Genomic DNA, 27,115 nt, shown 5'->3' with positions numbered 1-27,115 from the left:
CCCTCCCTGTATCTAAAGCCATCTGCAGACATGCTTGAAACACCACCCAGCTGAGATCACTTTTCCTCGTGTTTTCAGTAGTTCATCTGTTTCCAGACTTCAAATTACTGGAAGTAGGTCATTGTGACCTGGAATGCTTTTATGCACAGCAGAAGCCTTACCCCTCTCAGTCAAGAGGCTGAGACCAATTCCAACCAGAACCCCCAGCTGTTCTCAGACTTCCCCAGAAACAGCTCTTTTAAGGCAATTTCCCTGCTTAAAAATGTCCAGTGGCTCCCCTCTGAACCACTCAAGTTTCTTACTAGCATTTAAAATTCAAACTTGTTGGGGCGCCTGGGTGTATCAGTCGGTTAAGCGTCAGACTTCGGCTCAGATCATGATCTCACAGTTCGTGAGTTCGAGCCCCGCGCTGGACTCTCCAGGCTCTCCAGCTCAGAGCCTGGAGCCCGCTTTGGATTCTGTGTCTCCCTCTCTGTCTGTCCCTCCCTGGCTTGCACGCGCACATGCACACACTCTCTCTCAAAATAAATCGATAAATTTTTTAAAAATTATTTAAAAAATAAGAAATAAAATGCAAACTGGTTAACTTAGCATTCTGTGTTCCCCCTAAATTTGATCGCATCCTTCAAAACTAATTTTCCAGGAAGATCGACATCCCCGTCCCAGCACACACACAGATACATACAAACACAAGCTATCCAACCACACCAAGCCACTCTGCTCAACTAACACACCATGCACTCCCGTCACCTTTGCTCCAGCTGCACTATACCAAGAATGCCTTTCCATGCGTTTCTACCTGCCACCCTTCTCAAGTTCTGAGCTCTCCAACTGGCCTTCCCAAGCCCCCTGATACAAGTAAACACTGCCTCTTCCTCTGCGTGCCCAGAGTGCTTTTTTTCCTCCCCCTATTTTAGCTTTGCCAGAGTTCTCTTCCCGGTGCACCGCATGCTGTCAGAGGGCAATGTGTTCCACAGGGGACCAGGCTGGCATGACTCCTGCTCTTCCAATGACCAGCCCTGTTGAGCGGCTGGAACGAACACTTTAAAATAAACATAACAGGGGCGCCCGGGTGGCTCAGTCGGTTAAGCGGCCGACTTCGGCTCAGGTCATGATCTCACCGTCCGTGGGTTCGAGCCCCATGTCAGGCTCTGTGCTGACAGCTCAGAGCCGGGAGCCTGCTTCAGATTCTGTGTCTCCCTCACTCTCTGCCCCTTCCCTGCTTATGCTCTGTCTCTCTCTGTCTCAAAAATAAATAGAACATTAAAAAAAATAAAATAAAATAAAATAAAATAAACATAATAGCAGCATCTACCTAATAGGATACTTAGAAGGATGAAAAATGTGAAATGCTGAATCCCCTGGTGCATAATAAACACTCAATAAATGTCAGATTCATCCTTTGTTTCAAGTGTCCTGGCAACACCCGGCCACCATACAAGGAAACGCATAAATGTCTGAAGTGAATGGCAGCCAAAATGAGAATTAAGGAACTTCCAATTCAAGGCCAACTAATTTTGGTACTTACGATCGAGCCAGCTGCATTCGGAGAACCTGCCAGCTGATGATTAACTTCTGACAACACCCAGCACTTCCGGAATACTCGGTACAACTCTTTGGCTATTCGCTCAGCAGAATTGAAGTTTGGCTCGTAAGTGACACTGAAAGGTACAAGATGCAAAAAGGGGAAAACTATACTCATGAGCAGTATGTTAAGTGTCTTTGTGTTTTCAACTATCCTTCCCACTCCAAAAACTCAGAAGATGTGTCACGCAGGAGGCCATGCATCTATACCCTATACCCGTTGGATGTCTTATTCAATGCAGCTCCTCCGTGCTCAACAGAGCAGCTTTTATTTATTGAGGGTACCAAGACGAGGAAACGTGGTTAAAGAGCACTGGATTTGGAGTCCAAAGACCTGAGTTCAAGTCCTACCTCCGCTATTTAACAGCATTATGTCCTGAGGCACACTGGGTCTGAGCCTCAGTTTCCCATCTATAAAATGGGGTTAAAAACTCTGCCCAGCCTGATTCAATGAGACTGTATACCAAAGTCTTTTAAACGCTATTACATAAAAACTATAGAAAGCTCTATAGAAACTTTAGCGGTGATTGTTTCATTGCTAATTACTAATCCCTATCATTGGAACTGGCTGAACTTGGTCCAAGATGTCAGAGGCTTGGTGTTCATACTGCCTCAGAGGTAATGGCCCAGGGGTCTAGGTGCAGGGGGACACGGAAGACAGATACCTCTTAGAGGAGTTGCAGGGGCATCCACAGGTTTCTGTGATATTGTTAAACTCACCAACTTCTGCAAGCAAATAAAAGAAAGGGTATTAAAGTCTTTCGGTCTGTTTGGCTCGCTCATACCCAATTTTATAAGAACACAAAAATAAATGCCTGCATCTCAGAAAGAACTCGGTATTCAGCATCTTAATACTTCAAGTTCTCTGGGTTTCTATCATGAGACTACAGCTAAGGACCAGAGATGGGATTTCAAAATATACTCACCTGGGACTCCACGAGAATATGATGGAGGGGCCAGATACCAGACCATAATGAGTATCTGCTTTTGCGTTCAATTCTACAAGTCAGATGACAGACTGGTTATCAAGACATCCGAAATAAGAAGGACATCTTATTATTTTTTTAAATCAGGGACACAGTCTGATCCTGAGAGAAGTCTCTCTGAAAGCCACTACCATGCAATGTCACCTGTGATGCATGTCAATATGTGTGTGCAGGGGAGGGGAAGTACCGAGTCTTAGCTGGTGAGTTTCCAAATCTTACCTACGACAACAAAGTCATCGAAGTCACATTTACAGGCTTCTTTGAGCACATCACAGTAAGTGGGGGTCCCAGCCACGGGGCTGCCCTGTAACACAGCACAGCCTAGAAAAAGAAATGAAGGGAGTTTCACCAACAAGGAGAAAAGGAAAAACTGCACAACCTGTCACATCCAATGAACTAGAAACTGGGGAACAAAATGGGCCGAGAGTTTACTTTAAAAGAGTTTAAAAATCCAGCTTTAAGAATTAAAAAATGCAGGGGCGCCTGGGTGGCTCAGCTGGTGAAGCATCTGACTTCACCTCAGGTCATGACCTTGCGGTTCATGAGTTCGAGCCCCGCGTCGGGCTCTGTGCTGACAGCTCGGAGCCTGGAGCCTGCTTTGGATTCTGTGTCTCCCTCTCTGCCTCTGCTCCTCCCCTGCTTGTGCTCTCTCTCTCAAAAATGAATAAACATTAAAAAAAAGAATTAAAAAATGCAGAGAGCTATTTTTGTGTTGTTCTAGCATTCACTGTGACTCAGGAAAGCAGACTGATGAGTATATATGATGAGGGGGTCCCTAAGAGTAAGCTGCCTACTTTTATGTGTGTTTGAAATTTTCCATAATACACAATTTTTTTAAAAAATGGAAGAGGGCAAAAATCAGCTTAAGGGTGATGCAAAGAGCATAAGCGACATAAATGTTGTGCTGGGTAGAAGAGTGTCCCCCCAAAATACATATCCACCCAATGAATGTGACCTTATTTGGAATCAGGGTCTTTGCGGACGTGATCAAGTTAAGGGGAGGTCCTACCGGATTAGGGTGAGCTCTAAATCCAATGTGACTGGTATTAACACAATGAGGGAAATTTGCATCCAGACATTGCTAAACCAGGAGAAGGCCCGGTGGAGGTGGAGACTTGAGTGAGGTGTCTCATACATAAACCAAGGACAGGCTAGGAGCACCAGTAACCACCGGAGGCTGGAAGAGGCAAGGAACGGGCTCTCCCTCAGAGCCTCCACGAGGAACCAAGCCTTTCAACAACTTCATTGCTGACTTCTGGCCTCCAAAACCGAGAGATGATACATCTTCCGTTGTTTTAAGCTCCCCGCGCTTTTTGTGGTATTTTGTTAAAGCAACTATAGGAAACTACTACAAATATGTCCATGCTTTTCTTTCCCGAATGCTAGTGTGGGGTATTATCCTTAGAGTGTCATTGAAAAGCAAAAAAAAAAAAAAAAAAAAACAACAACAAAAAAAATGGGGGGCACCTGGGTGGCTCAGTCGGTTAAGCATCCGACTTTGGCTCAGGTCATGATCTCATGGTTTGTGAGTTCGAGCCCCGCGTCAGGCTCTGTGCTGACAAGTTGGGAGCCTGGAGCCTGCTTTGCATTCTGTGTCTCCCTCTCTCTCTGCCCCTCCCCCCGCTCGAGCTCTATCTTTCCCTCTCTCTCTCAAAAATAAACATTAAAAAAATTTTTTAAGTGAAAAATGCAGACTTTGATCATAAAGGAGCTATTTGCAGTCCATTTAAGATATTAAAATATTGAAGGCTACCTAAATGACAAATATTAGTGCACCGATTTCACAAATTATGTTATTGACTCAAGAAATAGCATCCTGGAAAAATATGAAAACTGTAACAACATGGAAAGTTGTATATGAAATACTGTTAATGCAATCATATTATGAATACAATTACATTAATAGGAGTATATAATCACTACAAAACTGTACTCACTTGAATAAATGTGAGAGAAAAACACAGAGAAATGTTTGGGTTTCTATTGCTTAGGGAAAAATTCTAGCCCTCAGGTTACACAGAGGTTATGTGCGTGGGCTTTGCAGTGAACTGGCCAGAGTTTAAAACCACACTGTCCGATCCTAGCTATGTGACTATGGATAATCAACTTCTCGGCTTTGGTTTCCTTCTGGGCAAAATAGGGGCAACTTCCCCTAGCTCTCTGTGCTTCCTGGCACCCTTTTGACCATGATCCACAATAACATACATTCACACTTGGTACAAACACAAAAATCTATACCACTGATACAAAATAATAATAATAAAAGTTCCAGGAAGCATTGCTCACTCTAGGTGAGGGGAACGCGGATACTTTCTATTCTTTGGTTTGTGTTTAAATGCTCTCAAGACCCACCTGTTAACTTGAAGAATACTGACCTACCTCGACCGAGTGGCATCTCTCACCATAAATGTCACAGGAGAGACACTTTATAAAGGATGCGTATTTTTATCGGGGTGGTAGAAATGTTTTACGGTTTCATTTCACATATTTACATTCACATTAAAAAAAACTGAGCTAGACACGAGCTTCCACTCAACCATTCAACAAATATTTATAAAATATCGATTTTGAGGAAGGCACCAAGCTGAAGGCAAATTTAAATAAGACAAATACTTACCCAACAATGAGACTAAAACCTCATAAGGAGCTGAGACACGGACACACGTAACTCTAAGAAAACACAAGAAGGCGGGGCTCCACACCGTGCAACTCCGGGAGGGACTGAGGCACGCACGTGGACAATTATAGAAAGTTCTGGAGCACAATTTATGCTTAACTCTGTATGAATGGTGCCCCTGCCCCGTGATGCAAATCTGGCAGCCTGTCACAGTGCTGGCGGCAGGAGACTGCTTTCAAAGGAGGGGAGGGATGAAAGGACTAACGGGAAGTTCCTGGGGAACCAGCATTCCAGGGGAGCCTAGACCAAGCTAAGGGAGGAAGGCAAGAGCTTGGGAGACATGTCCACTGTCAACTCTGACAGGCCAGGATTACTGAAGCCCGTGGGAAATGGCGGGAGATGCCTGCTGGAAAGGCACGGAGAAGCTGCATCCCACGAGGCTAAAAAGTCCAGGATAAAATGTGACACAAAGTCAGCAGGCCATCTTAGAGGAGCACAAGTCGTCCTAGGAAGCCAGATGTGTGCAGGATTCGAGGAAAGGAAAGAGGCTGTGAGTAAAGAGACAATCAAAGGCAGCAAATGTGCCCTGAGCACCTAACGGCACTTCTCATCGAATGACTGGCCAGCAGTGGCTGAGGTGGTCCAGGTCAAAGGCAGGAATAGGGAACGACTGGAGGGGATGTCACGATTACCGAAAAGTCAGGGCCGATCTGTTCACTAGAAGCAGGGCAGGGACAAAGGCACAAAGAAGAAGAAAGAGTCAAAGATAAAGTACGAGAGTTACTGACACAGGAATCGTTTCTTTTCTCCCCAGGAGTGGCCTCAGTGGGGATGATGGTCCAAATCACATTCCCTCGCTCCCCTGGCCACGGCCGGCCGACCAGTTGGGGGCGCCCAATCAGAGCCCGCCCCCGCACGCGCCCTTCCCTGCGAACGTGGACCTGGGGTCCTTGCAAGACCGGGTTGAGCTGTGAGGTCCCGGCCGGCAGTCAGGAAGGCCACAGAGCTGCAGAGCAGAAACCAGATACTGCACGAGGAGGAGAAGTCAGGCTGCAGGAAAGGAGAACAAAGTAATTGCACAACGTGATAAGAGACCACGGGGCCCCAGAAAGGCCAGATCCTCCGCACTGGTCATTCTGTGGTTCCCACCACTGGGTTCACTGAGGATGCTCTGTATCCTCAATTTGAGCCAGGTACTGCATTCAACAGCCGTTGATGGTACATAGGTTTTGTGCCAGGCATTGTGCTACACGGTATTGCCTGGAGTGAGTTCTCCCCTCATTACGGTAAGGCTCCTGATTAAGACGCTCAAGTCAAGGAAATCAAGACGAAAGGCATCTTTTTTTTTTTTTTTGAAAGGAAGGGGGTTGTGAGGAATAGATAACTAGTGTAGACACGTTAAGTTAGTTTAGTTACCTGCCAACCAGCTAAACAGGTCCCCACAGATTGGAACAAACACTTGTCCGAGAGGGACGGGAGGGGAAACCCAGATTTGGGAGATATCAGGGGAGAATCATGGAAAGATACCGCAGTAGACAACATCTCCCAGGACGTGAATATAGAGAAAGAATCTAGGACTGAAGCAGGACTCCCATTTAGGAAGTGGTAGGAAAATGACACGCCCTAACTTCAGTTCTCAGCTGAGGTACCCTCCTCTCCAGGAAGGATTCCCTGGTTGCCACAGCAAGGCCCGCTCCTCCTGCTCTGGGGCCCGCTGCATGGGGCCCGTGCCTCCGCTACCAGGCTGACCCCACACAACAGTCCTCGGTGTCTATCCAGCTCCCGCAGGGATGTTTCTTGAGGGATGTAATAATGTATCTTGTTGCCTGTTGATTCCCGGCATCCAGGACCTCAGAATCCTGGTTTGTGGAATGAATGAAAAGAGGTCTACTTGGAAAAAGAAGCAACGGGTGAGAAGAGCTGGCGGAAGGCCACGTGGCCGAAAACAGGGAAAGAGGGAAGCCAGCAGCCACTGCCAAACACAAAGTAGGATGGAGTCCAAATCAGAGTAACGCATCGATGTAACGACAGAGGGGAGCAGGATAATGGATGCCGAGCCCAAACGGCAGAGATGGTGAGGATGATGGTTATTCAGGACGTTTTAGACAAAAGACTTGAAGACATACTTCGGGGTGTGACAGGAAAAGAGATGTATGTCAAGAACACAGCGCAAAGTCTCTCTGATTTGCCCCACTTGCCTTCGTAGCCACTGTCAGAAGAATCGGAAGACCCAGGTTCCTGCTTTATGCTCGTATAAAAGGCCATTTCGGGGTCCGCCTGATCATTCCCGAGCGACGCACTGGCTTCTTCTACGCTCCAGTTCTGTGTGTGCTGTTGACCGAGGATGGTACACTTTATTTCCTCCATGGCTGCTATCATCATATCCGCTACGTAAAAGTGGGCATTTTCCTGCAGAAAAGTAACTATCAGTTAAATTGCAAGCATAACCAACTGTTCTTTGTTGAGGGTGTATTAAATTGAAAATCAAGACGCCGTATTTAAGCAGAGTTAACGTACAGGAATATAAATGTTCATTTAAGGGGCACCTGGGTGGCTCAATCGGTTGAGCGTCCGACTTCGGCTCAGGTCATGATCTCACGGTCCTTCAGTTCAGGCCCCGTGTCGGGCTCTGTGCTGACAGCTCAGAGCCTGGAGCCTGCTTCGGAGTCTGTGTCTCTCTCTCTTTGCCCCTCCCCAGCTCACACCCTGTCTCTCTCTCTCTCTCTCTTAAAAATGAATAAACATTAAAAAAAAATTTAAATGTTCATTTAACTGAGTTATCACATGAGGTACAGCCCATATCTTCCAGACACATCAAATTTAGCCCACTGAGACCCAAATCAAGCTAAGGTGAATTTACTGTGATATACACCCCACACGGTGCATGGCCCAATGGTAGACCCATGCATCAATCATGGAAAACTTCCCAGCTGGGCACAGGGGCTGCCTCAGAGCCCTCCTTAGCTCCTGGTGGCCTGTGCTAGCCAAAGGCTGAAACGAAACCTATTTGCCATCCTTCATCAAGTGAAGTTTCCAGATTTAAATCAGAACAACACTATCTGAGGGATTTACACTCTGTGTGTGTGTGTGTGTGTGTGTGTGTGTGTGTGTGTGTTTTAAAGAAAAAAAAATGTGTTCACCTTTTCTACATCGACAGGGAGCAAGAATGCTTCTGGGGAGAAGGAATTCAAAGAAGTGGTTCTTCTACCGACTGGAACAGCACCTGCCAAGGCAGCAACTTATTAAAAATGGAGAAAAAGACGTTCAAGGAAAACAAAAACAATTCTAGGCAGTGGCCTTTAAAACCTGTTTTTTTAAAAATTAACGGAATTCTAGAATACACTAGGGTGCCAGAAGAAGACAGGTCCTCCCGGTGGTAGGCTTTGCAGATATTGCCTTTATGGTGATCGTTTCTACAGGAGCCCATTGGAGCAAACTGGGAGGGATCCTCAGAGGAGGGATGGGAGAACCACTGGAATGGAGGAGACCAGTGAGGAGGAGAGGGTAGAAAGAGGAGGGGATCATGGAAACTACCTAGAAGAGATGGAGAAGGGCCAGAAGGAACAGTCTAGAAGCAGGGTCCTAAGAATTATAGGATCACTTCTCCCATGCACTGCAACTGACCCCAAACTTCTTGTTTAGAGAGATAATCTGTTTGGAAAGGCCAGCATTGCTTCTCTAAAATGGTCTTCCTCCAGACCAATAACAAGAAGAAACCACAGAGGGTATATTCCGCTGATTCATCCATTCTGCCCCCTGAAGCCACTCCATTACCGGCAGGAACACCATCAGAACAAAATGATTCCTGTCATGTGATTTCTTCCTGGAGCATTTAAGGCAAAGTCTTTCTGTGAGAGCCTCAAGAGCTCGGTTATCCCAACCTGCTAAATTAGAACAAAATGTTACAGATGTCTTGATGATCAGACAGCTCTCGGGGGGACAGACAGAGATGCCCGCAATCACCCAATCCCCTGTCTCTTCTCCAAGAAAGGGACTGGTCCATGAAGGACGCTGAATCTCTTAGCTTCAGGATCCATCTGGGGTGGGTGAGCATTGTCTGCAAAGGACCAGGGAGTGAATATTGCAGGATCTGAGGGCCACCTGTTGCACTATGTCGTTCTGCTACCGGAGTGAGGAAGCAGCCATGAGCAACATCAACAAAACTTTATTTGTAAAACCAGGAGGCCAGCTGGATCTGGCCTGCGGGTCATAGTGTTAGGACCCCGAGTATAGAAGAAAAAGGACAGAGAAGAATCAAACAGTGAGGATTCCAGTTCCAGTTCTCTCTCTACCAGCTGGCTGTGCCTCTGCCTTGAAATGTCCTCGTGCCTTAAACTGGATAATTACCTCTTAGGAGATTAAAGCAGGTAAGGCATGTGAATGTGCTCTACAAATGTGTAAATCCTACGCAAGGAAAAAAGGAACTGTGGGATTGTTTCTTCCAGCCTCAAGAAATTCTTAAAGGCTGGGGTGGGGGAGGGCCTTTCTCTACCACATTATCTAGAAAAGGAAAAGTGTGCTGCTATCATTTGTGATGCAGCAGTCATAGGAAAACTCTTGTGTCTTAGTAGTAAACGCCTGTTTTCTGCAATGCTGTCCCACAGCAAAGAAAGACCAGATCACTCAGGACTTCCTTTTTTTTTTTTTTTTTTAACTCCCATGGGATGAATCCCCCTACCAAGGTGAAGATGGTTTTTAAAGGTACTTAGAGAAATTGCTGGGGGCTATTGTCTGTGGACAAAGGGGCCAGGGTACCTGTTTTCTTTATGGGAGAAAGACAAACCCCAGGATAACTTTAAATTGCGGAACCAATTCCGGTAGAACGTGTCATTTTGCTCAAATCTGGTTCTTCTTTCAAAATGACCCCATTTTAAGACCGTCCAAAATCTGCTGTTCTTAAGCGATGTATAATATGTTAAAAGACTGTCATCATCTTCAGCTTTTCAAAAGTGTTTCCAGTACAACAAAGAAACCCCATATTTTAGGAAAGGTGGAGGGGTGGTTCTTGCTAGTGAGAAATAAATAAATGGCTACATACAGACACACACACAGGCAGGCCAGCAGTGTTCAGACTGCTAGGAAAGAAAGAAATTTCATTGACTCTTTGAACTAGGGCTCTAACAAGAATATAAATTAACACAAATACAACATGACGAATATATTTTTTAAAAATTTAGATTGCCAATGGGGGGCCTGGGTGGCTCAGTCGGTTAAGCATCCGACTTTGACTCAGGTTATGATCTCAAAGTCCATGAGTTCAAGGCCCACGTCGGTCTCTGTGCTGACAGGTCAGAGCCTGGAGCCTGCTTCAGATTCTGTGTGTCTCTCTCTCTGCCCCTCCCCCGCTCATTCTCTCTCTCTCTCTCTCTCTCTCTCTCTCTCAAAAATAAACATTAAAAAACCAGAATGCCACAAATTGTAACAGCAGTAAGAGAAGTTACTGACTCTTGAGTGGCATTTGCATGCATTATCTTATTTAGGAATATGTGCATTACTTCATACCAATGCAAGCCCTTGTTTTAGTTAAAAAAAAAAAACGGTTTTGTATAGTCTTTGGGGAAATTGTGATTAGTGTTTTTAAATCTGCCTAGTTTCTAGTCACACCCTGTCCAGGTCAATGTAGGTGAGGTGAGTTCATCTCCTACGAAAGCACTAGTGTGAAATGGAGCCCAGTCTGTCTGGAAACACATTCTCCCACCACACTGGATTGAGAGCACTTCTAATACTCTCCCTTGCCAGCAACTTCATGAGCTGGACCAAAGGCACACACCATTCAAAGATGGCAGCTGGCATGGATTACCACTTGAGCTGAGCAAAGATGACATCTTGCTATGGAAGGAGAGTGGAAATATTTGTTTTTACCCTTTGTGACCATCCAGGCATCCAGGTAGCTGGGCTGAAGAATATTAAATGAGCTAATGCACTGGCCTCCAATCAGAGTGGAAAGCCAGGACTTTTGTCCTCATGAGAAAGACGGTAAGACAGGCTTTAGGCCAAGGCAAAGCCTGTGTGTGAACAGACAAGAATGAGGCAAGTCCCGACTGAAGTTACCTTCATCAGCGGAAGCTGTCAGATGGGAAGGCTTCAAAAAAGCGCTGTCAGCTTCCGGACATGAGGAGGCAGCCTTGGAGCTTGTGAACACAGACATCTGAGGAGACTTTCCTGGGAGCACTGCCTGCTCTCCCTTGGAGGTAAAAGAGAAGTCGCTGCTCTTGTCACCGGAGCCCCAGGCAGAGTCTGCAGTATCCTTGGACAGTGATGTCTCCACCATGGAGTCCCCAAGGGACGACGGTGAAGGGTCCAGGGAACAGGCGGTATCCCTTCCAAAGTGGTTCCCACCGTTCCCCGCTGTCGGCACCTGAGGGGGCAAATCCTGTAGCTGCTGCTGCGCACACTGGGGGTTAATCCAGGCAGCTCTGTGCCTCATGAACCTGACGTCTGATTTGCAAGGAGGCTGGTCAGTGTCCAGGAGATTGGGCGAATCCTCAACGTCACCAGGGTCACTGCTGACCCCTTCCCAAGGGTGCACAGGAGAATCCTGCCGGCCCATAGACTGTGACACCATCTTTCCAGGCTCAGGGTGGCGTGAACTCCGTTGGACTAATGGATTAGGGCCTTGAACTCACCATGAGGCCAGCTGGGGTCCAGAGAGCTTACCTGCAACGAGCAAAAATCATTCGAGGTAAATAAGAACTCAGTCCTAGTTGTAAACTCCAAAATCTTTTGAGGAGAAGAAACAAAAAATAAGTTTGTACTTCGCTCTGTACCATACAGTAAATTCCACTTGGATTGACAAGAAATAAACAAACAAATCAGCAATAAAACTGGTCGCAAACACACGAGGCGTGACATCAGGATAGGAAAGGGTTTTCAGGGCATAAACGAGGACTGCTTTTATACAAGGACACAGTCATATAAGCAAACTGCTGATACGACAGATAAAAGTGAAAGACAGCCGTGCATTCTTCCAACGAAATTCAATGTCAAACCCGAAATGGGAATACCATTCGGAAGTAAAGACACATTTTCACAGTTCCTTATTTTTGTTTAGTCTGTGCTTGTATTTCAACAAAGCAGACAAGTGGCATGTGAAACTGAGGGCAACTCGCAGCACTAAAAACTTTGCTTTACGGAACTTAGTTTATGATAAGAGAGAAGCACCCTGGCCCCCGTAGTCACTGGCCCAGCCCGCGACTTTCTACTGCTCCCACTGTCCTTCACCCTGGGAGGCTCCAAGCAGCCCTGGAAGCACAAGCAAGGTCAGCAAGAGGAAGAAATGAAAGTGGTCTGCTTCGGTGAGCTTAGCGTAAGGGGAGAGCGGAGAACAGGGCTACAAGGTGGTGAGCTGAGGCTTGGGAGTCAGTTCCAAGGCTGGCTTGCTTTAGTTATTTATTATTTATTGAGAGAGAGAGAGACAGAGAGACAGGGTATAAGTGAGAGCGGGCCCGAGAGAGAGGGAGAGAGAGAGAGAAGCAGGGCTCATGCTCACCAGATGCAGGACTTGAACTCACAAACCATGAGATCATGGCCTGGCCAAAATCAGATGCTTAACTGACTGAGCCACCCCGGCACCCCAGTTCCAGGGCTTTAAATACCACCGTTATGTATCCAGATGGCTTGCACCTGGATCCCTACTCCTGACGCCTCCCCCCCCCCCCCCCGCCCCGCCAAACTATGGGCTACGATATTTTACTGCCTATTTGACATTCATCCAGGGGGCACCACAACCTGACACATCCAAAACAGACCCTGATTTCGCCCAAGTCTGCTCCTCCCTAGTTTTCCCATCTCAGGAACCACACCTCCCAGGTGCTAAAGCCCGAACTCTGGAAGTCCTCTCTGATCCTACCTTTCCTTAGCTCTCCATCTTTAATCCATTAGCAAGTTCAGCTCTATAGCTACTGCCCTAATCTAAGTCACCATCTTCTCCCACCCGGGCCTCCTCCCATCTTTCCAGTGGGTTTTGCTGCTTCATCTCTGGCCAACTTACAATCAAGAGGTACGCAGAGAGAGATCTTTTTAAGTGTAAGTCACCGGGCACCTGGGTGGCTCGGTCGGTAGCTTCAGCTCAGGTTATGATCTCGCGGTTTATGAGTTCGAGCCCCACACGGTGCTCGCTGCTGTAAGCCTGTCAGAGCCGAGGTTGCTTTGGATCCTCTGTCCCCCTCTCTCCGCCCCTCCCTGGCTTGTGCGCTCCCAAAAATAAAATAAATATTTTAAAAAATAGGCGTAAATCAGATGTCATTCCCCTAATCACCATCCACCCCCCCCCACCAGCTTCCCATCAACTCTGGAAATAAAATCCAAAATCCTTACCTTGTCCTTAAGGCATGACATGATCCCATCCTGCAGACCTCTCTCACTTATCTCTGTCCACCCTCCCTAAGTCCCAACCACTCACTAAACTCTTACGTGCTACAAGCTCTCGCCCACCCTACTGCTGCTGTTCTAGTCCCCCTGCCTGGAACGTTCTTCCCCCAACTGATCATACATCTGGCTCCTTCCTGTCCTGTTGCATATGCTTTGGTTTATCAATTACTTCCTCAAAGAAGTCTTTCTTAACCACCTCTCTTAAAGTAGTTCCCCAGTTACTCTCTATCACATCACCTTGCTTAATTTTCACCCTAGTAGTCTCACTTCCTCATTTTTTTCCCACTCCTCACTGTCACTCCCCTCCCCCCCCACAGCCCCCCCCCCCTGCCGATAAGCTCCACAAGAACATGGGGCCTTGTCTGTTCTCTGCCAGGTCCGATGGCTGCACGCGGGACCTCAATAAACTTATGGACTGAAAGAGCAAATTCAACGGTGGAAATAACATCGTGAGCTAGAGACAAGACTTCCGTGGTAGATACAACTGCTCTGTTACTGTGACAGAATTGTTTGTACAAGGATAGAAGTGAATCCATGTTTCCTGAAGATATGACATTTTTCTCAACATCTACAAATAGACCAAAAGAAGGTACATGTGAAAACTGTACTAAATTCTTTGGGTTTTCTTGAGGTGGGGGCCCTCCATCCTAGGTCAAACCTTTTGAAATGATGTATATATACATGCATATATATACGTATGTGTGCGTGTGTGTATATGGTATACATATAATACTGCACGATACTGCGTGAGCTCCAAATCACTGCTCACAAAATACCATGGGATGTGGTGGCAATTGTCAGAATTCATCTGAAGTGCTTCGTCTTCCTTCTCCAGACCTCAAATCTCACCTGGTGCCCCAATTTCTCTTTGCCACACGTCTTTTCCCCTCCAATAATTCCGAGTATCACAATTACAAATGGGAACCATGACTGTGTTTTTATGAAACGGCAAAAACACAGAAGCCTAGAGTGGATGAAGCACTCACATTGTGCCAAACCTGCCAATCCTACCTCAGTCCCAGAAATGACATCGGGAACCACTTCATCCCTTCCAGACTTTTCCCTATGAATTAACATACATATGGCAGATCAGAAGATGTGTTTTCTTTTCTCTTTTATACGTACACATGAGCTCACACTGGACAAAATCTATAATGAAACTTCTTTTCCTCTCAAGTTCTTGAGGGTGTATATCACTCAACTATCTTACCACTTTCTATAGTATAAAAGGATCATAATTTACTTCGCCAGACTATGGACGGGAACGTATTTTTAGTTTTTCGCAGTTATAAAATATACAGCGATGAGCAATTTTGTTCATGTTGCTTTTTATTAGTTTTCTTTCGCTAAACTTTTAGTTCTGAGTCCGTAGCTCATGATAACGTCATTGTTTCTGAGAGAATGAAGCTGTACGAGTCATATTCTATCATCAATTCTTTACATGTCATAGCTGTTCTTGTGGGGGGAAGATGATTACAGACGTGAAATCACATAAAAAAAAAATGTACAGGCTCAAACCAGTGACAAGTGGCAGGGATTCCTGTGTTTTTTACAAACAGATTAAAGACAACGGTTCACAAAGAATGATGTTATTTATGAGCCTCCCACATACGGAATTGACTTAGCGGCACGGAGCAAAAACAGACTTCCTTTTCAAAAGTGATTTCCAGAAGCGGTGCTTGCTCCACTTCCTTCTAGAAAGGTGTTCTTGTTTCACACAAACAACCAGCAGGTGTTGGCTTTTCCAGGTTATAAAACGAGCACATTTTAGAGCTGGGATAGGCCCATAGAGATTCAAAGCCATGTCTAAAGACACGGCAGAGAGAGGATGGCAAGCCAGGTTGGACAGTCACTCGGGAGCATGAGCCTCTCTGAGAGGGAGACTGACACAGGAGAGAGCCATGGTTAGAAACAAAGCACTGGCCCTAGCCCCGGGGGTCCACATCGCCATTGCCTGATCTTTGGGGCAACAGATAATTCATGAAATACCATCATAGGGTGTTTTGGCTCACTGTCACCTTGCTTGTCGTCTGGTAATCAATTAAATATTTATTGAGCAACTACTACATGACTGGCACTGTTTTTGTTTTGGAGGCGCTGGAGCAAAAGAAGTCCGTGCTTCTTCCAACAGCTTACATTCCGGCAGAGGGAAGACAGTGACTGAACCTATGCATTCATACATTTCAGTACCGACGGCCGGCAGGTAGTATGGGTGTAAGCAGTGGTTGACAATCTTCCCAAAATGCGTCCCATTGTGATAAATGACGTCCTTTGAATTAGCAAGGCTTAGGTACAAAGCTAAAATCTATTTCCAAAAACACTTAAAAATTTTTTTTAATGTTTATTTATTTTTTTTTTTTTAAATTTTTTTTTTTTCAACGTTTATTTATTTTTGGGACAGAGAGAGACAGAGCATGAACGGGGGAGGGGCAGAGAGAGAGGGAGACACAGAATCGGAAACAGGCTCCAGGCTCTGAGCTATCAGCACAGAGCCCGACGCGGGGCTCGAACTCACGGACCGCGAGATCGTGACCTGGCTGAAGTCGGACGCTTAACCGACTGCGCCACCCAGGCGCCCCAATGTTTATTTTTTTTAAGAGAGAGAGAGAGAGAGGCAGAATGAGAGCAGGGAAGGTACAGAGAGAGACACACACACAGGGTCCAAAGCAGGCTCCAGGCTCCGAGCCATCAGCATAGAGCCCGACATGGGGCTCGAACTCACGAACTGAGAGATCATGACCTGAGCCGAAGTCAGACGCTTAGCCGACTGAGCCACCCAGGCCCCCTTCCCAAAACGTTGTAAAGGAAGATTACGAAGCTTACCATCATTTCTACTGTGATTTTCCTGTTGAGGGTGAGCACAGGCCAGATTACCACTAGTTAACATATATACGGCAGCAAAGGTCCTAGACAAGAGAGAGATTCCTGGACTCCCCCTGGCAAGTCATTCTAGATGGGTCTCTGCCCATCAAAGTCAGTGGTTCCATCACGAACGACTGCATAATGAGGACAAGCTCAGAGCCACAATACTGACTGCAGAGATGCAGCTTTTGCCAAAGGGGTGGACGACTCGGTTGGGCATGAGCCACCGTGACCTCTACAGTGACCTCATTAACATCTTTCAGACCATAAGCAGCCAGAATTTTGATGCAGATGAGCAGTTTTCGCTCCCAATACCCCTAACAATCTTAGAGTGACTCCATGAACAGACACAAGCATGTCAGATTTCAGATTTAGGATTTTCTCTGCCCCAGCACTAACTACCAACTGTATACATGATTAGGAGCACTGAAGACTGATCTTAAAGGTTACCTCCTCAGTGAGGCCTCCATGGTCACCCTATGTCACGGCAACTGCCCCAGTCAGTAATTCCTCTCCCCCCACCCCCCGCCCCGCTTCCCACCTCTGGTTTTCTCCTTACTCCTTGGCATTAATCCCCATTGTATTTAGCCTCAAACGCGAACACCCACTAGAATGGAAAATCTCTGAGGGTAACAGTTTTAAAAAAAAATTGTACTCTGGACACTGCTTTGTTCCCAGAATCTAGAACAGGGGCACATAATAGGTGTTCAACCAAACACGCATTGAGTGTGAATACAATGAACGAATGAACAAACCAACAGTACCTAAGAATGGTTCTGCTGGTTATTTCTGTCGCCTAGGAAAGAAAATCGAGAATAGATGTCAACCTTTAGAAGAAGCTGGAGATCACGACCTAAAATTTCTGTTCAACTGTTTCCTTAGGATAAAGGAAGCTAGAGAACAGAAATCACAAACGAGAGTTGGGGGTAAAGGGTAAAATTCGTTTATGCCCACTTTAAGGCGGCTTACTGAGCATGCTCAGTAGTAACGAAATGCAGGTGAGCAAAGAGCATGGACGGTGTCTCGTTCACAAAGCTCCCCGGTCCTCTCCCCATCTTTCCGTATCTACTTCCCTTCAGGCTCTGCGTTTGGACAAACCCCCACCCCCAAGGATGTTGAGAAACTCAAACCATCACTTATCAAACAGAAGAGCAACTGTTTTCGAGGCCCAGTAACGCGACTCCATAGCTTCCACAACGCGGTCCGCCATCAGAGTCAACTGCCGTTTTCACACGGCTGCGCCCTCACCACGGCACATGCTGAACTCTGTGTTCGAACACTAACAGCACCAGGAAGGAAGCAGTGCTCTATTGCAATGGCATATAGCAATGAGGCTGGTGGCATCACATGGACTCCTCCCTGCCCGCCTGAACTTTGGCAGTGACCCTTAACTTGGAAGGTCCGCCGTCAGGAGAACACGGAGGAAGGACAGAAAGCAATTATGACAAATGCGCGGGGTAAGGCTCGCCGGGGAAGACCCCACGAAGGCAAAGACCAAGGAACACGAGCTATGTGCCTGAGAAAACTGCAAGGTTGCCTAAGACACACAAATGACTAACTTCCTGTGGTCACCGCGTAGGTCACAGTGACCACTGTCGCGGAGTGTTTCAGGTGGTATTATGCCAATTTGGGAACGGACGTAAAGAACGTTAGGGGGCTTGCCCAAGGCCTCACCATCAGTAATTTACCAGGAGAACAAAAAAACAAAAGTCTGACACCTGATCCAAGGCTCCTTCCACTCCTATTTATGTACATCATTGGGGCTGAAGTTGGGATATTTCCAATTTCGTTAGCAATGTAAATTTAAGAACGTTCCTACTAAATCTGTCACAAAACCAAGGATTAAGAACCACACCACTATATTTGATTCCATGTCTTTAGAACAGTTGTGCCCAGAACGTTATGATTACACCTATTTGCGTAAAAAACAAAAGTCATTGTACAAACAGCTCCAATATTTATTTATAAACCTTACAGAGGCACAGGTATACTAATATGTAATGTAAAAATTCATGAACATAACATTTTGTTCTTGCTTTCTAATAAATCATCTTGTAACCTAAAGGTACATACCACCACTCAAGTAATGTTTTACTTAAAACCTTTTATATAAAAAACAGTAACAAACAGGGGCACCTGGGTGGCTCAGTCGGCTAAACATCTGACTTCAGCTCAGGTCATGATCCCAAGGGTCGTGGGTTTGAGCCCCGCGTCAGGCTCTGTGCTGACAGCTCAGAGCCTGGAGCCTGCTTCTCCCTCTCTGTGTCTCCCTCTCTGTGTCTCCCTCTCTCTCTGCCCCTTCCCTGCTCATACTCTGTCTCTCCCTCTGTCTCAAAAATAAACAAACCATTAAAAAATATTTAAAAAAACAGTAACAAACAAAAAATTACTTACACACGAACATCACATAACTGAATAAGACTTACAAAAAACATTAATTCAAAACTTTACCCGAAGTAAGCATAGGGACCTGCATTGGAACAATGGCAAAGTTCCCACGTTTGGGCCAAATAAAATGGGGAGCCGTACTGGAAAACTGTCCGGCAGTTCCTCAAATGGTCAAGCATACAGTTACCATTTGGCCTAGCAATTCCACTCCTGAGGATATAGCGAAGAGAACGAAAGCATGTGCTCACGCAAGAACTTGCACACAAATGTCAACGGCAGAAACAGTCACAGAAGCCAAAAGGGGCAAACAACCCAAATGTCCATCAACTGATGAACGGGTAAACCAAGTGTGGGGCTGCATGCGATGCGGTATTATCTAGCCACAATACGAGGTACTAACACCGCGACATGGGTGAGCCCTGAAAACATTATACTAAGTGAAATCACCAGGCACAAAAGATATTTCATATTTACAGATGCATTTTTATGAAATGTCCAGAATAGGCGAATCCATACAGACAAAACATAGATGAGTGGGGTTTTTTTTGGGGGGGGTGGGGAGGAGGGAATGAGAACATAAACAGTGAGAGCTAACGGGTACAGGGTATCTTTTTGAGGTTCTAAATGTTCTCAAATCAACCGTGACACTGAGGACACATATCTGTGAATATATTAAAGCCACTAACTTGTACACTATAAATGGGTGAATTGCAGGTTATGTGAATTCTATCTCAATCTCAATAATGCTGTCCAAAGAAAAAAAAATGAGATGGGAGGAAGTACCCATCTCTCTTCAAACAAGGTCTAGGAAGCCGGGAGAATGCTGGTGTGCATGGGCAGAGGGATGGAAGGAGCGCAGGCTCTAAGTCAGGCTGCAAACTAAGGTACTGAAAGCTGAAAGGGGAAACAGAGAGCAAATAAGAGGCATACTGAATATGTGTGCCTAAAGTAGGTATAGAGAAGAGAGAGGAAGAAGTGAAAATGCCACAGCAGAACTATCTAGAAAAAGAAAAGAGAAAAAAAAAAAAAAACGAAACCAAGGACTGGTAAAGACAACATCATCAATGTGATGGCAACCAGTAACTGGGCACCGGTTCCCAGACCCTACACCCAGAGGTCAGACACCCACCCTTCTCTTTAAACCAGTACCATGAGGGAGGTTCTGCTGGTCCCAACAAACAAACAAACAAACAAACAAACAAAAATAAACCCTTCAACACTTGCAATATCTGTGTGTCCCTGAGTTACCTCTCTGACCTCCTTATCTATTACCTCTACATCCCTACACCTCTATACCGTTCTGCACCCCTCCCCTACACTCCTCTATAGTCTTCGGCACCGCCATCTTTATTCAAAAGTACCTTTGGAATGAGACTTTCCTCATCACCCTTTTTAAAACTGCATCCCTAAGGTGCACACTATCCTCATTTACTGCTCTATTTTTTTTCCCTCCAGAGTACTCACCTATTATCTTAGCCATCGTCATCGGCTCATAACTAACACTTGCATGCAGTTTAGTAGGTGCCTGGCACTGTTCTAGATTTTCTATACACACACACACACACACACACACACGCACTTGATCCCTCTAACAACCTATGAGGTAGATACAATAACACTGTTTTCATTTTACAGATGCAGACCCGAGGCACAGCCAATAAATGGGAGCGTTGCACACCCAAGCAGTCTTGCTCCCAAGTTCACATTCTTACCCGCAACAGCACAGGGATGAAGGAAAGACCTTTAAATCTCAGAGATTCAAACGTTTCTGGAGAATATCCAAGTTTATCAAGCACGAAGTAGCTGCTGGCAATGTCAGTGACCTTGGCCCAAATCTCCACAGAGACCGAGTTTAAACGAAGAGTGAGCCAGCAGGAAAAACAACACAAAACAAAGAACAGGTTTTATGGATGTCATAGGACAGTTCAAGTGATTTGACGGTTTAAAACACTCTTAAAATGTGCATAAATAAAAGCTCAAGTCTCCCGACCTACTGTATGTAAAATAGCCGTCCCAAAAGCTGTCTTCTAAAAACAGCTTCCAAAGAAAGAAAGAATAGGGAGGTACTTTACATATGTTCCCAGGACACTTGTTTCCTGACCCACTATAGATTGTTGAAATAAGAGAATGTAGAGGAGCCTAAGGATTAAAAAGAATCCCGCACCGCCCTTCAGTCTTCATCACCTGAAATCAACTAGAGCAGAGCACCTGTTGGCCATGGGTGCTTTTCAAGGTTACCTGCCCCCAAAACTTTGAGGTCCAATTTACATTTATCTCTTTCAGTAAATGTAAAACTAAGGATCCAAGAACAGAACTAAAATATTTTTTTAATTTTTCTTTTAGTGTTTATTTATTTTTGAGAGAGAGAGAGAGGGAGGGAGAGAGGAACCGAGTTGGGGAGGGGCAGAGAGAGGGAGACACAGAATTTGAAGCAGTCTCCAGGCTCTGAGCTGTCAACACAGAGCCAGATGTGGGGCTTGAACCTATGAGACATGAGATCATGACCTGAGCTGAAGTTGGACGCTTGATCGGCTGAGCCACCGAGACGCCCCTGAACCAAAATATTTTTTTAAGGAATTTTCAAACATTAGTTGTTGAGCAGATCACATTTAAGTGTGTAGATCATTTCAGCTGCTTCTCCTTTGTCATTTTCCAGCCTACTGTTAACGACGACAAAAACACCTGCCTCTGAGACTTCCTTTTACCTGCGGCAGTATTTCCCTTTCACAGTTCACACGTGAGAAATAAAGCATCATTCAATATAGGATTATTATTACTATCTTGTGGATGAGAACACTGAGGCCTAGGAAAAGGAAGTGAAGACCACACACAGCAACTGAGCAGCAAGCTCAGCACTGGGAGCCTGGAACCTTGCTCCAGAGCCCCCCAATCTCACCCTCATGCTTCTGTATGTGTAAGATACAACAGCACAAAAATTAAGGGGGGAGAAAAAGAGTCCCAATCAAATATAATTTTTATGCCAATCTGAGAAATTCCTCACTTACCAGCTGTGTGACCTTGGGCAAGGCACTTAACCTCTCTGTGCTTCAGTTTTTTTTTTACAGATTGTTGTGAGAACTTAACGAATTGTAACACATGCGTATCTCAGTCCGACAGACACTATTCCATAAAAGTTGGCTTTATCATCACCATAAGTGCAATTTTACAGACTTAGACTTCAATGTATGACAGCACAATTAAGGAGACCTAGTTTTAGTTCCCAACTTTGCAAATGAGTCATCTTTCAAGTCTTTTTAATTAAAATGAAAACTCGGGACGCCTGGGTGGCTCAGTCAGTTAAGCCTCCGACTTTGGCTCACATCACGATTTCACAGTTCATGGGTTCGAGCCCCACGTCGGGCTCTGTGCTGACAGCTCAGAGCCTGGAGCCTGCTTCAGATTCGGTGTCTCCTTCTCTCTCTGCCCCTTCCCTGCTACAGCTCTGTCTCTCAAAAATAAGTAAATGGTAAAAAAAAAATGACAACGCAAAAACAATCAGAGGTCTTGGTAATATTGACTTGCACACCTTACTTATCTCTTTAGAAAGGATACAATATGACACACAGGCATTACTATTGCTCATGTTTATAATCTCTGGAAGGCTTGACAAGCTTATTTAAAATTTTTTTTGTTTGTTTAACGTTTATTTATTTTTGAGACAGAGAGAGACAGAGCATGAACGGGGGAGGGTCAGAGAGAGAGAGAGGGAGACACAGAATCTGAAACAGGCTCCAGGCTCTGAGCTGTCAGCACAGAGCCCAACGCGGGGCTCGAACTCACGGACCACGAGGTCGTGACCTGAGCCGAAGTCGGCCGCTTAACCGACTGAGCCACCCAGGCGCCCTGACAAGCTTATTTAAAAAGAACTGCTTCAATTTTAACAGTAATGCAACCAACCATGTGACTCTTTCCTTTCCATATGAGAAATACGAATCTAAATTTAGTAACAAGGGAAACTATTCAAATTTGGCAAAGCTATTCTTTGTGTGCCCTCAGACAGGTGGGGAGAATGTGTTCGCGAGCAACGCAGTCTTTCTTGACCTCTTTGCTTATCCTCCTCTAAAGACCATTCCAGTTAAAACGCTTATTCTTGCACGTTTATCCTTGGTGCTGGCAGTCTTCCCTGCGTCAGAAAACACGACCTCCAACTTCAGAAGGCTAAGGATGTTTTCAGAGTCATGAAAAGCATCTCAAATCAAATCTAACCCCCAGAGGCCACGACCGGTTTTCATCAACTTGCCTAGCATCTCCCTCCGGCCCTAAAGAAGATGAGGAAGGCACAGTTCCTGAACCCTGAGGTCACACTGATGCGCAGCGTCAGGCAGTACTGCTCTCAAGAGGGCCCTGAACGAAACACTGAGGAACAGCCACACCCGGACATCGTGGACAGGTAAGCGGGAAAGTGCCCGCACTACCCTGAAGGTGCTGCCTTACCTCTGCTCCAAACGAGGTTCTGCTGGCGGCCAGGAGGGAGGTGTGCGCAGCAATGTGGTGATACCTTAATTTATAGAAACCACACTTCTGCTTTTCAAAACCCTACTCTTCCTCCAGTTACCGTCCAGTGAGGTAGGGCAGGGATCACCCTGCTGCTTCTCACACAAACAAGGTTTCCTGACTTGCCCAGACCTCACTGCTGCTACTCAGCCTTTCAGGACAGAGTCCCCGGAACCCAAGGCTGCAGACCCTCAGTCCTTTGCGCTTTCCCAACATACCGTCAGTTCAGAGATCCTTCCAAGTGCCATTGCAGTAACACAGTAAGCACGGTTCCGGAATATACCCCTTCCTTATCGTCTTGATTCCCATTCGGGCTACATAACCCCTCTTCCGGCGGTTCTCCACATTCTCCAGGCTGACGGTATCAATGTGGCAGGAGGGTGGCGAACCTCACCGCGGCCACCGGCAGGCTGGAGCGGGGTGGGGGTGCAGCGCCGCTTTCCCCGCCGCAGTGTCAGCAGGTGGACTTCTCGGTGGGCGCTGGGGACCACATAACCGGCCGTGCGCTCACTAACCCAGCTCGGTTAAGTAACAGAAAGTTTATGGGTTTGGGCCACCAGCCATCCATACATAGGGCTGGGTGTGTGCGGAGGGGGTCCTCCGCGGGCCTTCGCCATCTGTGCGCGCGCTTTTGGGGAACCGAGAAAAGCCTGCGCGCCCGGAGCGCGGTGCCTGGGGCCACGCAGGGCGCAGGCTTTGGGCTCGCTGACCGTCGCCCGGCGCTGAAGTGTCTTCGAGGTTCCGTTCCTGAGCCTTCCGGATCCAAGCCGAGCACGGGGTCGCCCCCTTTTGCCAGGTCGATTCCATAAAAATCCGCCACCCCTGCAGAGCAACCCCTCCTCCATTCGCCCAGGGGCCTCGGCACTGCCCGGCCCCTGCCGCGGCGTGCCCCCGAGCTCGCGCACGCCTCTCCGGAGCCCCTCGCCCCTCCCCCCCTCACCGCTGCAGCAGCCTCACCGCGCCGGCGTTACCCACCTCCGGCGCCCCTCGCGCCCCCGGCCCGCTCACCCCCGCTCATCCCCGCTCACCAGGTGCGCGCATCGCGTCGGCTCCCGGCTCGCTGGGCTCCGGGCGCGCGCCACCGCGGCGGAAAGAGGGAGCGAGGAGGGGGAAGCGGCGCCCAGACGCTGCCACGCCGCCGCCACCCCACCCCCATCGAAATCCCGGGCCACCGCAGCAATCCGAGAAGGTCCCCGAGGAAGCGAAGCGCCGCGGCCGGGCCTGCAGCCGGCGAGGAGACGCAGAGGACGCGAGCCGGAAGGAACTGCGGCCCCCGCGCTGCCCCCACCGCCGCGGCCGTGTCCTCGGCCGCCCACCCCCGAGCCGGGTGACGCGGGCTGGGACAGCCGGGGGCCGCCGTGCTCCCCTCCCCCAGCGTTCCCTCCCGAAATCACGCCGTTCCCTCGCTAGGGGGAGCGGAGGGGGGGGGCTGAGCTGCAAACGCGCTTTCTGGGGTTGAAATACCGAGATGCCCGCAGACCTGGCGGACGCGAATTCCCAGCACCCCACCCCCTCCCCCGGACAGCGGTATTTGGCGTTCAGTGCAATTGCCTGAGAGAACGCGTGATCCTGCCGAGTATTCGGGATTCGTCCGCACAGAGATCTACGCGCCCGACCGAGACCTAAAGCTTCCCCCGAGCGTGACCTCAGCGGGCTGCTCCGCGCGGAGCCCCACGACTGCGACTTCCCTGGCAACCTCCGTCCTACCTACTCATCACCTAGTCCTCTGGAAGCGAGGGGTGCCGCGGGTTGCGTCCAGATCTACCTGGACGCTGGCGAGAAGCTGCCAACCAAAACAGAATGTTGTCACGCTCAGACACCGAAGCCCTGACCGTTGGTAGGGCTGAGTGCACGGTGTCCCTTCGCCCCTAGGGAGGCTGAACACGCTCTGCCAGCGCCCTAACCTCTCTTGGGGGAAGAATCTCGGAGTTACCTGCCCCGGTAGCAACAGGCAGCGGGTGAGCCGATCTAGGATTACTTAAAAGACTCCCTTCTGCAGGGTAAGCCAACCGCATCGCACCCCCCCCCCCCCCCCGCCTTGGTTCTTTGGCTTTGTCCTGGGTCACCTCCAGGTGTGGAACCAGCTCACGGGTATGTTGGGCTTTATTTGCTGGATGTCTCTTTGGAACACGCTTTTCCTGGCACAGCCTAGACTGGAGTGGATAAGGGGCGGCGTCAGGTAGTCTCTGATCCTATGTCAGAGTCTGGTAACACTAGCTGTCCATCACCCGACTTAACACTGAGCACAGCCTGTTTGGAGCCTAGAACCGCTTAGACCGGAAAGGACTCTGAACTTTTGGGGTTCTGTCTCAGGAATTCGGATCGGCTGAAGACAGACTGGGAAGGGCTTACATTAACCTAAAAAAAAAAATGTATATGTAGGCTCGGGTACTTTTACAAATTATTTTTGAGCCATCCTATCTTCCTCTGTGAATTAAAGAGGTTAAGTTACTTGCCCAAGGTCACACAGTTAGTAAAGCACAGTTAGGCTCTGGAGACCGATGTCTCTAACAACCAAAACTTATGTCCAGTTTTCACCATGCTACACAGAAAAATAATGAAATCGAGGGGCGAAGCATGAGAATTTTCAAGCAATAATTAAAAGAGGAAAGGAATCAGGAGGAAGTGGACAGAAAAAATGTCATGCAAAGTAAACCAGTAAGTCTACCATTCAAAGGAAAAAAAAAAAAAAAACAACCAACAGAAACCAAACTGTACTAGGTGGTAGACTGGACAAATCCAAGGCAAAGAAAGCATTCTTGTAGGGACACTAGGAGATTTTAGACCAAGATGGTAAGATTTGGTCAGTCCCCTTTGAAGTCACGTTGGAATCATCTTTATCAAAAGTAAATAGGCTGGCCTATGCCCTGTTATGTGGGCATCCTATAAACTTGAACATCCGCATTCAACATCTAATCGCAAGTAAAGGAGGCCACATTCTGCAAGCTTATCTCTACAACTAAGAGAGAAAGCTCAAGGACAGGTGTTTCAAATAAGGAATACTGGAAATCGACTGTCCCCTCTGAGATTAGAGTTCTGGAGGTAGACTTTCCTAAGTCCTAAATGCTGAGTTTGGGCTTTCCAAGACTGCCCAATCAATTGTTCAATGCTGAGAAAGTCACTGATAATTACAAGCCAAAAACCACTCAGGAAAAGCAGAGGTTGGTTTTCTTTTTCATGGGGAAGGTCATCTTCCAGGTCACAGTGCCCTCCACGCCCTGGGGCCCCAGGGCAGTGAGCATATCAGGAACAACTCACGGCTTCATCTAACTGGGCTCCTGCCCAGCACCCATTGGTCACACACAAGTCTCCATTGTGGCCAGGACCAGCCTCATAGGGGAGCAGAAGCCTGGCAGCTGCCCTTCCAAACCCAGCCAGACTTCACAAGACGTGATTTGTGCCATGAGCAGGGACGCGACCCTGTTGTTGAGCTCAGCTAACGAAGTCAGCAAAGGAGAAATCAGTCTCCGTGCAAAACAGGAACGAAATGAGATGAACTGCCTCGTAAGCTACGAAAAGGAGTCTGCTGACATCATGACTTTCAGGGAAGAAGGGATGATCCTACATGTGAGGGAAGTCAGCATGTGACAAGGGGTAAAAGAACCAGGCTGCATTAGGCTTGTCTCAGTTTCTTTTCCTCCTTCCTGTGTGTCTGAAACCTCCATTATCCACAAAGGACAAATTTGGATGATGCTGCTACTTACGTGAGGAACCTAGAATAGGCAAACTCATTGAGACAGAAAAGAGAATAGAGGCTACCAGAGACGGGAGGAGTGGAAATGGGAAATTATCATTTTGTGGGTACAGTTTCTGC

General features: G+C 47.2%; 1 protein-coding gene across 6 annotated transcripts in view; it reads right to left on the bottom strand.

Annotated features, from left to right (window-relative positions):
- RUBCNL (rubicon like autophagy enhancer) overlaps window positions 1-24,400 on the bottom strand; it is a 39,140-nt gene extending 14,740 nt beyond the window's left edge. The window contains exons 1-7 of one of the 6 annotated variants that reach the window (XM_047079887.1): window positions 24,330-24,400; window positions 11,239-11,844; window positions 8,328-8,410; window positions 7,386-7,596; window positions 2,790-2,891; window positions 2,250-2,310; window positions 1,529-1,661 (exon numbers count right to left, since the gene is read on the bottom strand). In XM_047079887.1, coding sequence (XP_046935843.1) covers window positions 1,529-1,661; window positions 2,250-2,310; window positions 2,790-2,891; window positions 7,386-7,596; window positions 8,328-8,410; window positions 11,239-11,752 — 1,104 coding nt within the window. In that variant the 5' untranslated portion in view covers window positions 11,753-11,844; window positions 24,330-24,400. Of the gene's footprint in view, window positions 1-1,528; window positions 1,662-2,249; window positions 2,311-2,789; window positions 2,892-7,385; window positions 7,597-8,327; window positions 8,411-11,238; window positions 11,845-13,177; window positions 13,337-13,503; window positions 13,805-23,519; window positions 24,069-24,329 lie in introns of those variants that run through there. The other 5 variants (XM_047079885.1, XM_047079873.1, XM_047079889.1 and 2 more) reach the window with 5 other exon arrangements.
- Window positions 24,401-27,115: the final 2,715 nt, after the last annotated feature.

This window comes from Lynx rufus, unplaced genomic scaffold (genome assembly GCF_022079265.1).
Source record: "Lynx rufus isolate CCGP_SWC_20201006 ecotype Redwood Valley unplaced genomic scaffold, mLynRuf1.p SCAF_1, whole genome shotgun sequence".
Classification (NCBI taxonomy): domain Eukaryota; kingdom Metazoa; phylum Chordata; class Mammalia; order Carnivora; family Felidae; genus Lynx; species Lynx rufus.
The sequence above is the reverse complement of the archived record's forward strand: the minus strand, read 5'-3'. Positions and strand labels throughout refer to the sequence as shown.